General features: G+C 39.9%; 1 protein-coding gene across 1 annotated transcript; it reads left to right on the forward strand.

The window, feature by feature from the left end:
* Positions 1 to 4,331: 4,331 nt before the first annotated feature.
* Positions 4,332 to 5,270, forward strand: LOC311171149 (olfactory receptor 5B3-like; the record flags this gene model as incomplete). The annotated part of the gene is made up of 1 exon (XM_084233796.1): positions 4,332 to 5,270. The coding sequence occupies one exon, from the start codon at positions 4,332 to 4,334 to the stop codon at positions 5,268 to 5,270; it is 939 nt and encodes a 312-aa protein (XP_084089922.1).
* Positions 5,271 to 11,610: the final 6,340 nt, after the last annotated feature.

The following is an 11,610-nucleotide window of genomic DNA, read 5'->3' on the forward strand; positions in this document are numbered from 1 at the left end:
TCAAAATCCACAAACAACTATGAACCAGAGACACACTATGGGGGTGGGAGTGGCGGAAAGGAGGGATTGGGGTCAAAATAAGGGAGTGGCAATTATATGGGGAATATAAAAATAAAATTTAAAAATATAAAATAAAATAAAATTCCACTATAGATACAGGTGACAATTTGCATGGACTAAAGCTGAATTATGTTAAGTGAAAAATGCCAGAATCTAGAATACTTAAATAAGGGACAAGGAAAATGAATAACTATAAGAAATTGAAAATCAAAATCAATAAACAACTATGAACCAGAGACACTCTACGGGGGTTTGGGGGCAGGGAGAGGAGGGATTGGGGTCAAAATAAGGGGATTGCAATTATATGGGGAATATAAAAATAAAATTTATTTTAAATAAATAAATAAATAAATCTTTAAAAAAATGCCAGATTCATATGCTATGGATTCTAAGAATCTAGTGAAGGACATTCTTACAAAGGAAAAATTATATGAAATAAGCAGGTCAGTAATTATGACAGCGCTGACTCCAAAGAAGCTGAGGGACCAAAACCTTTGGAAATACATTAAGAAATGTGCATATTACTCTCTGCAACTGATTAATTAAAAAAGAAAATAATCTGGAAGAACAAATCAAACACATCTGTACACCATAAAAATATGTGATGTGGTTACCATAGGCAGCTTGATTATTGCATCATTATGAAAGTACAGTGAGGAGTCTGAAATGCCCACATAGGGGACATCCCCTGAGAACTTCATGTCTTTATAATCCACTCTCAGCCCCAGTCCACAGACTCATGGTGACTCTGGTAGCCTTGTTTACGATGGCCAGACTTTGGTCCAGCCCCTTTGAACATCATGTGTTCATCTGAATGCTGATGGTTTGCACATGCAGACCTTCCTCGGAACTCTGGATTTCCTATGAACTTGCAGCCATGGCCAAGGAAACACGACAAGGTAAAAATGATAGTGAAGACATGAAATGAAAACCCTTAAATGTTTAAGGTGTTTTATAGACATTGGTTTGTGACTTGCAAATACATTCCCGTGGCCTGCAGGAAAGAGGAAATGTTACTATGGCTATTTTATCAATAAGGGGGAAGCAGTGACCCTTCCAAAACCACAAGAGAACACATGGTAGATTCAGGATTTGAACCATGCTAATGATTTTTCCTCCATCCTTCCCTGCTTAGAGACCTTGGAAACTGCACCACTACTGCACAGAGCCTCTCCAACAGAGTCTGTGCATTATTCCCTGGCTGGATTTTTATTACACTCTTCAGGATTGACTGTCCTTTGCTTTCCAGCAAAAGGTAAGATTCTATATTCAAAATGCCTTTAATGAAAGCTGTAATTCATGCAAATGTCGTAGGACAGCTACTGTGATTTGTTGCACACACATGTAGATATTTTCAACAATTTCCTTGAAATCTGAGGTCAAATTGGAGAGTGTCAAAATGGAACAGCGGTTGAGCGCTGGGTTGTGAGGCTGCCTGCAGCCTCTGCAGAGCCAGTTCGATCACCGACACTAGCGAGGGTCCCAGAAAAAAAATAAAGAAAGAAAAGAAAAGAAAAGAAAACTTCCACTAACACAAACTTATATGATACTATGGACCACACTGCTCCCTACAAAGGATGAGTGTAGTGGGGGAATGTAATGCTGTGATTAGACAAAATTACATCTAATCCACTACAAATCAACATTGGTGATAAAAAGAAATAAAACCAGGATTGTAAAATGACTTGTTGAGGCTGCAAAAGGAACCAAAGTGAAATAGCAAAATCCAAATATTTTCAACATTTTCTGCAGAATGTCATTCTTACTGTTTCTCTCTTACCCACACATGTGGACAGTGATGTAATGAAACATTGAACTTTTGATTTGGTCAAAATAACTCTGAAACTTGAATCTTCTTCAAGCTGTGTGACTGGAGACACGACAAAGTTAAACAAATTCTCAGTCTCTGATGGTGGAACTAAAATGAGAACGTGATCCATGACACCCAGACTTACACACACTTATATGTACAAAGCTCTTTGCATTGCTTACTGCACATGTATGTGTTAACAGGGCTTGTGTAATTTTGCAAAGGCAACACGCTTTGGGCAAGGCATCTGATGTGAGGTCGCCAGGGCAGAGGCTAGGGAATCGCAGACAGCATCTGAGCTGCCCTTTCAAAGGCAGCTGAGTCAAATTACATGAATTAAAATACTGGCCCTACAATAAAATATTCAACATAATATTTTGCTTAAAAAACTGTGTAGACTAAAGGCAAGCCCCAAACTGCACTTTCATCCTCCATCTCTGTGATTCAAATATGGGAGACAGTGATGTAAATAGAATAAGTGTAAGAAAGGAGACTCCAAGGCATGGAAACTGACCATAGATCTCAGCATCTGGGAGTGATGGAGGGAATTCAAGGGGAGAGATGGAGGTGGAGCACAATGGACTATGGTGGAGGATCATGATCATCCCGTGGTTCCAGAACCACCGGGACCACACCTGAGCAGGGATGCTCTATTGTGGGGGGAAAAAATGAAGAAGGATATAAAATAATGGCTGTTCAGTTAAGAAAAAAAAGGAGACTTAGAACTGATTAAAACATGAATTTCAAGGAATAAATTAAGAAAAGAACTACATAGCAGGGAAAACCACCAATGGTGCAGGGGACAGAGAGTTCTGGAATGTGTTGAACATCTGGTGCCCCTGGAGTGTGAGAGGAGGCAGATTAAAGAGGGAGGTTGCAGGACTTCAAACCTCACTCATGCCTGACGCCCCATGTGTTTCCCGAAGCAACACAGAGGCCCTCCTTCAGGTTAATAATACTTTCTGGCTCAACCCTTAGGCTACACACTCGATGTATTAGTCATGTTTACACATCATCTCACTTAATACTCACAGTAGTACCTTGAGTTAGGTCTCACTTCTATCTTCTTTTTGTAGACAGATAAAAAACTAGCTTGGAGGGCTTAGAATAGTGTAATTATTCCTGGTATAAATGGGGGAGCTGATAAGCAGCTGTTTCATGAACACAAGTTCCAACCCAGCGCTGAGTCCTCCCTCAGAGAGTCTCCACTGCTGACACACACATGCCCTCCCTACACCAGGCAGCCCACCACATCTTGTGCACAGAAGTTTTAATTATTTCACTGTGGATCCCCAAACACTGAGTTTTGCACAGTGGACATGATGAGCAATTGTAAAAGAGTTTTGTCTAATTTAATTGAAATAGAGGAAAGAGGATCAGACTTGGGAAACAATTACCTCTCAAGTCTCAGTTTAAACATATTAAAGAATTAAACAGGTGAAGTGATCCATAGTGATTCCTGATTCACCAGTTTAGAATTCTAGAAAATTTATACATGAAATTCTGTATTGAAGTTCACATATTAGGTTCGGAAAGTTTGAGATACACACCCTTGCTGTAATGAAACAATGACCGAGGTATATAAACATTAAGTTTCTTAAATGTATCCACGGTTAACTCTCTATTCCTTTATTTGTTCTTGCTTTAGGACATCTGATTTCTAAACAACTCCCATGGTGAGCACCACAGAAGTGACCGAGTTCATCCTCCTAGAACTGACCAAAGTCACAAATCTCAGATGGTCTTCACTCTTACATATGCCATAAATGTCATCGGGTAACTGGGGATGATCCTTTGATTCTTTTGGACTATCACATCCAAACGCCTATGTACTTCTACTCAGTAACCTGTCTCTGATGGACTTCTGTCACTCTACAGCTTTCACCCCTATAGTCATGGCTGGGTTGTTCATAGGAGTTTAATCTAATTAATTAAAGTGTAGGAAACGGCGCCAGACTTGGGAAACACTCCACCCAGGAACAAAATTTGGCTTCCCAATGACTATATGTGGAACCATGAATAAATGACTCATTCGCTTGTGCCTGGCTATGTAATGAAAATAAAGACTACCCAGCCTCAGAAATTGTTGAGAAGAATCGGTGAACACAGCTGTAGCCTCCAAAGTTTGTCTAAGCCAAGTTCACCACTCATTGTAAATTCCAGAATTGCACATTGAGACTTATTCACTAAAATTTCATGTCTCAGTTTAAGAATGAAAAACTGGTGAGATGATCCATGGTAAATCCATCTTCATCAAGTTAGAATGCTAGATAATTTAGACATGAAATTATGCATTGATGGTCATGTTTTAGGTACAGAGAGTCTGGTGACACATACTCTTGCTATTATGAAATAATGACCGGGGCATATAAGCATTTAAGTTTCATTGTAATTTTGACATCTAACTCTCTGTTCCTTTATATCTTATTGCTGGAGGACATCTGACTTCTAAACGTTCTCCATGGAGAACACCACAGAAGTGACCCAGTTCTTCCTCCTAGGTCTGACCAAATCCACAAAACTACGAATGCCACTTGTAATGATCTTCATCCTTATATATTCTGTAAATGTCTTTGGAAACCTGGGAATGATCCTGTTGATTCTGTTGGACTCTCGTCTCCACAAGCCCATGTACTTCTTCCTCAGTAATCTGTCTCTGATAGACCTCTGTTACTCTACAGCTGTCACCCCTACGGTCATAGCTGGGTTCTTCATAGGAGACGTGGTCATCTCCTACTATCCATGTGCTACTCAGATGTTCGTTTTTGCAGCCTTTACCTCTGGGGAACTTTTCCTCTTGGCTGTAATGGCCTATGACCGCTATGCAGCTGTGTGCAAACCCCTGCATTACACCACCATCATGCCCACAGGTGTGTGCGTAGGTCTCGTTATATTCTGCTACACTGGTGGTTTCATCAATGGCATCATCCATGTTGGGGAAACATTCAGTCTCACATTCTGCAGCTCCAATAAGGTCCATCACTTCTTCTGTGATATTCCAGCAGTCATGTCTCTCTCTTGCTCTGATAAGCATGTTGCTGAAATGGTTATTGTTTATGTAGACACCTTCGTTATATGTTCTCCACTTTTGGTTATCTTTGTATCGTACGTGTTCATTTTCATTGCAGTCTATAGGATGCGCTCAACTGCAGGCTACCAGAAGGCTCTGTCCACCTGCGCTTCTCACCTCACTGCTATCACCATCTTCTTTGGGCCGATCATCTTTATGTACTTACAGCCCAGCTCCAGCCATTCCATGGACAAAGACAAAATGTCATCTGTGTTTTATACTATGGTCATCCCCATGCTGAACCCCATAGTCTACAGCCTGAGGAACAAGGAGGTCAAGAATGCATTCAAGAAGTTGGGTGAGAAGACAAAATTGTCTCTGGGATTGTGACTTTAACATTGTGTGGGGCATAATTAGCTTTCATGCCTCTCCATCTTCTTCATGGACTGACTTATAATTTACAATACACCTAAGTCCTGAAGTGACGCCCTCACCATTTCTAAAGGCTATTGTCTAGAATGAGGAAAGCTGACAATAATGCACGTGTAACAGAATGGCACAAACTAAGGGGAAGCACGAAATGTGTGTTTCTACATTTGAAAAATACATATTGAGGATATTTGCCTTATTCCCTTGTTCTGCATGTATTTTCTCTGCCATGGGCACTACAGCCAAATGGGCACATCAAATTAGCAAGAGGTAAATCAGAGTATTATTTTTAACAAAACTAATTGAACTATTGAATTGGGATATTGATATATAAATTATATCACTTGTGTTTAATTGAAAAATAATCTAGGACTCATAATTGAGGGGGAAAGGGATACACTCATAGTACTCTGTGTTAATTTCATTGGCATATTTTATTGAGAGACTATAGACTTAACATCACACATGAATCAAAAATTCTGATTGCTTGAGTCATTTTGTGAGCTTATATTTTCTTATTATACCTTTCAAAAGGAAAATAGCCACAACAAATACAAGGAAGAAAAGTACAAGTATTTTCAATTAATTCCTAGATGACTCCTAATTTGCACACATTGAAAAAATGCAGTGAAATACTAACAATGTGTTTAAAGTCAAGATAAGCCTGCTTATCAAGTTTTAATTTAGTTAAGTTTCATTTTATCTTTTCACTTCTCCAGTTTGTTACGCAGTTCATTCACAATGACTTTTTTTCAAAATGTCCTCACAACTCCAATCAGCGATAATTTCCTTGTGATTTTGTCCCTGCCGGCTCCTAATTTGGACTGTGAAGGTGCTTCTTCAATGACATTCTATCCAGATGTTGTCTGCAATAGCCATCTTCAATAATGTTCATCACCAACTACACAGATTGATATTTTGTAAGGATAATGAGAAAATCAGTCTGTTTTTTGCCTTCCGAACCACAGACAGCCCATACCCGAAATGCTCAGGTGGTGACCAGTAAACCATTGGGGTACTGTCCTGGGCCATTTTAGTGCCCCACACTGGCCTGTATCACCAGCCCCTATGTGGGATGTCAGGTAAATGATGTCCTCACAAGGTAGCCAGGTTGGGTGAAGTTGAGAGCCAACACTCCCAGAAAGGAATACAGGTAACTATTAAGCAACCAAAATGGGTCTCAAAAAAGACAAGTAAGCTTCTTAAGGTCAGTAAGCCTCTTAAAGTTACCCATGTCCAAATGTGAGTGGATCTACTGAGAGCCGGTGGAGGTCATGCCAAGATACATACACAGCCCAATGCCTACTTGTTAGAGTTATGGAGACAAGTGTGAGAGGACCAGCAGTTCACTGCCACAAAGAGACTGGCTACAGTGAAGGTAAAAGCTGGGGACTCCAGGGCCCAGGACATGACCTGTGCTTGGAGGATTATTTGCTGCCAATCTCAGCCTCGGAGGAGGCCCTGTTTGCTTTTGATAGGATAAGGCCAAGGGACACACCCAAAGGGTTGGTGGGTACCGGAGGCCAGATGTGGCGCTTACTGCCCACTGATCCCCAATCAATATGCAAAGGATTTTGTACTTAGTAGTTTCGGGGACGAGTGTACTCTGTTATATGGGAACCCAGAGAAGTTTCAGACATCTGCCTGTTACACCTGATGGCCATGGAGGCCGGAGTGTTAAGGTGACAGCAGTGAGGTGATTCCTGGGGATTGGGTGATTATCCCCAAAGGAGTTTAAAGTGTATGTGTTGCCAATCTCGGACATGCTGTGGGAGGATGTATTATACGGCTTGTACTGGAAACCACAGCTGGAGAATTTTGCCTTAGGATACGTGGGCAGAAGGAACTGTTGCACTTGCATGCATGCGGCAATGTCTTCAATGGCTGAATCGATGGGCTGTCTGAGTCACGAGCTGGGCACATAGCAGTTTGTAGCTTCTCGGGCTAATGATTTTTTTTCCATTACTCCTGCACCAGAGAGTCTAGGTCACTTTGCCTTTACGTGGGAAGTCCTCAGAGACATTCACTGAGTTTCCTCGGGTCACCTGAAAAGCCCTACACTGTGCCACGGGATGGTAGCATCTGACTTGTTGATGACACCTCATTGACCAGAGACTGTCTTGCAGATTTGGAAAAAGCTGTACCTCTCCTGTGGACACACCTGAAAACGTGTGGCCTGGGATGAGCAGCACTCTGTTACAGTTCCTATTTTTTTTTCAGGTTATGAGTACAGCGGGCTCCACTCCTCATCAAGGGATTCGCAGAATGACACATATATTTTATGGTGAAAAAACCCTGATGAGGTGGAATTTAAGGAAAATGCATAAATCAGGCTAAATTTCACCTTCCACACAACACACATCACTGAAATGTTCTGTTTCTCACCATTCAGATATCCAGCAAACAACCAAGACCCATACATTGGCAACAATGTCTTGGTGTGTGACTGTGGGCTACTAGCGTGTTAAAGGGGCTAGAGAGTGGGCCTCCTGTTCTGCCTCTCTTAGTGCTGAAGTCTCTCCCTTGATCTGTCTGCCTGACTGTGTGTATGGTCCCCTGTCTCATCATGAAATCTCTTCAAACTCTACCCAAGGCTCCAAATTTTGTGCTCCTCTACAAGAACTGACAGTAAAACTGGCCTGGCCTAAAATGGCTGTGAGACACATGGCCTAACTCTGTAATAGCTCCCTCTACACTAGACTCTACATTCCCAGACTTCTAGCAGTGACATGGTCTTCATTATAACATGACCCTTGCACTTAAATATGTGTGTTGAAGAGTAGATTCTCAGTAAAATTTGACAACTGATGCATGAAATAAAGGTTGGAGTTTAATTGTCCCATGTGCTGATTCTTTGAATGACTGATTATAGTACTTCCCCTATAACTTAGATCTGCCAGACTTCAATAATACTCTAAGCTATTGAACAGGATTGCTTCTTAGAAATACAGCTCAAGACTGTCATCTCAAACCACTTCATGAGCTGAACCTCATTTCATCCTTTGAACTCTACTATGAGGGTACCCAATATTATTACCCCTCCACTTATAGGTGGTATACTGGAGTGTAGAGAGATTAAGCTACTTGACTACGATTGTCCTGTAAACCTTGACAGAACTAGCTCTGAAAGATAGTTCTCCATGACAGCACAGCTCACACTTGTGACAACCACACTTGAATACCTTCATAAAAGCGATAATTCTGCCTGGGGTGTTGTTAGTGCATGTGCTGTGCTAACATACATGTAAAGAGGTATGAACCTATCCCCCTAAATCTTATAGTGTAGTAAACCTCAACACAGTGTTATATGTCACAGCAAAAAATAATAGTAATATTAAACATTCATCTAAAAAATTAAAGATTCTGAAATTATTTTAAAACAGAGCCAAATAGACACTCTAAAAACATACAAGGAGAAACCCACGTGACGCAACAGACCTCTCCTGCCTCGCCCAATGCTCCCCTCAGCAGTGTTCTGTCCATCTGCCTGTACTGCACCCTTCTCTGTTTCTGGTGAATTCTCTCACCCTCCTGAGCCTCTGATCTGTACTCCAGGTCTTGTATAAATATAAATAAAATCTTTAAAAATAAATAAATAAAAATATGCATGGTCAAGTAGTGCATTAAAAAGTACTCATTATCACTTACCATCAGGGAAGCAAAGAACAAAACTTCCATGAGAGACCAGCTCACCCCTCTGAGAATGGCCATTCTCATAAAGACCTGAAACATGTGATGATGAAGGTTTGGAAGAAAAGAGACCTCATGCACACTTGGTGGGAATGAGTCATCCACAGTGTTGTAAAACATTGTTACCCCAATAAGAAATACAATTTTCCTGAAGAATTTAGTGAAATTATAGGACAAGATCAGCATGCAAAATTCAGATGTTCTCTTCTCAAGCAATGAACCCTGACCAAGAAATTAAGGAAGAAATTGCATTCACAATAAATCTGAAAGTAAATAAACCATTGAGATATAAAATTAACCAAAGATATGACTAATTGTACTCTGAAATTGTTGAATAATGTTGAAAAGAATTTTAATAGATCTAAATAAATTTAAAGTACCTCATGTTTAAGGAAGTTTTTCTTACTCTTGTTGTGAGTTGTAGATTTTTTTTTCATAAGTTTTCTAGAATAAAGACTATTCTTTTTAGGGTGTAATCTCTGAATCTGCAATTTTACCTGTGATCCTGAGTAGTATGACAGGTATTTCTCTGAACTCCACAATTGCCTCACCATATTCTTCACAAAGCATTCACTCATAAGCCTTTGAAGTATTTTCCAGTGTTCTAACAAATTTCATTCATAGGGTATTTGCTTGATGTTTCAGAGATCTATAAAGAGATTGACCCTTGGAACATACTAATTGCTTTTTTATGCCTTTCTTTTTAAAGGACACCTAATTATTACATTTGGGCTCACCAAATAATCCAGGAAAATACCTCATCGTAGTACTCTTACTCTAATTACATATGCAAAGAACAAATAGATTTCTACCAAAAAATGTACAAAGACGTTCTGACTCATGCAATATTTGCAGAATCCAGGAACTGACCTGACATGTGTGAGAAAGTTTATTCAGCCCCTCCTGATTCTTTTCACAGACTCTTCCCCATGCCCATCACCCAGGGGCCTGGCCAACTGCAGGGCTCCCTCTGGGTGCTCATGCAAGGCTATGAGGCTCCCCATCCACAGCTGCACTGTCAACACATGAAGCCTTTTCAATCCCTGTAGTGGGGGAGGGATAATGGACAGTAATGGGTCTGCTTCATGGCACCCAGAATGACACATGTCAATTCTTTCTAAGTCCATGCTCCACAACTGAATCATGACACATTGTACCCATAAAATGCGAAGGCGCATGTAGGGAAGCAGATGTAACGTTTAAACACCACTATTTTGTGACCCACACTACAGTAATGTTTACTAACAGTAATGAACATTTAGAACACCTGATGTGTGTTAGATACTTTCTCTGGTTTGTCTGTATGGGACCTGCAAATCTTGACAATCCTAGGAGAATGCCTATGCAATTATCACCTCTCACACATGAGAAGCTGAAGTTAGATGACTGCATTATTTAAACAATTGATGCCAAATCACCTTTTCCATAGAGCAAACTAGTAACCACCCCACACGCCTGCAGGTGGAAGCTTTGATACTTCAGTTTGGGAGTATAAGTTTAGAGACCACTCAGGGGAAAGATTGGATCTATGGGTTTCTGTGAAAAGGAAAACATTTTCTAACCATGATTATAGTGGTAATGCAAATTGAATGATAAGGCAAACTGTTAAACGTACTCAATAAGACATCTTCCACAAAGATCAGAAATGAAAATAAAGTATAAGTGAAATTAAATTTTAACACGGAAAGTATCTCGTGCTGTACTATTTACCGCAACCAAGATATAAAAGAAACCCAAAACCTCAAAACAGACAAATGCATCAAAAAGCTGTGGAATATTTACACAATGGAATATTACTCAGCAATCAAAAAAGAAAAACTGAACCCATCCGTGGCAACATGAATGGAGCGGGAAGGGATTTTGCTAGCTGAAATAAGTCAGAGGAACACAGATAAATATCAGATGAACTTACTTATGTGGTATACAGAGGAATCAAAAAAAGTCAAGAAAAAGTCAAAACTAGCAAGCTGACCATAGATGAGGCATACAACAAAGGAGAGGAATAGAGCATTCAGAACAGCAGAGGAAGAGGGTTATAAACAAGGAATGGTGGTGATGGTTCATGAGTAATATGGTGGTGGGAGAACTATGGTGACTATAATGACGTAAGGAAAAAGTTTTCATTAATAATTATTTTTTTAAATAAAGAACCTAGTGCTGCAAAGATGTGAGAGTTTAAATTAGAATATGTTTGCTGTTGGGAATGTAAAGTTTTGAGACACAGTTATAAATTTAGGTATATTTACCACAGTTTCAAAACACCTCCCTGATGTTAACTCAAATGAAATAAAAACTTATGTTTGCACAAAAATTTTAGCTAGGCTTTTTTATCAGCTTTGTTTATAATCACCTGACTAGAAACAACATAAAAGGTTCTCAACAGAGGTAAGAAGAAAATATAAACATAACATTCACAACAAGGACTACAACTTTGCAATTTAAAAATTCCACTATAATCAGTCCTTTATCATTAGTGTTGTTGCAAAAATTTTCTTCCAGTCAGTGGGGTTTCTCTTTGTTTTGGTTGTTGTCACTTTTGCTGTGCAGAAGCTCTTTAATTTGATGTAGTCCCAGCTGTTTATCTTTGCCTTCACTATCACTGCTTTGGGTG

This window comes from Talpa europaea (genome assembly GCF_964194135.1).
Source record: "Talpa europaea genome assembly, chromosome: 1".
Classification (NCBI taxonomy): domain Eukaryota; kingdom Metazoa; phylum Chordata; class Mammalia; order Eulipotyphla; family Talpidae; genus Talpa; species Talpa europaea.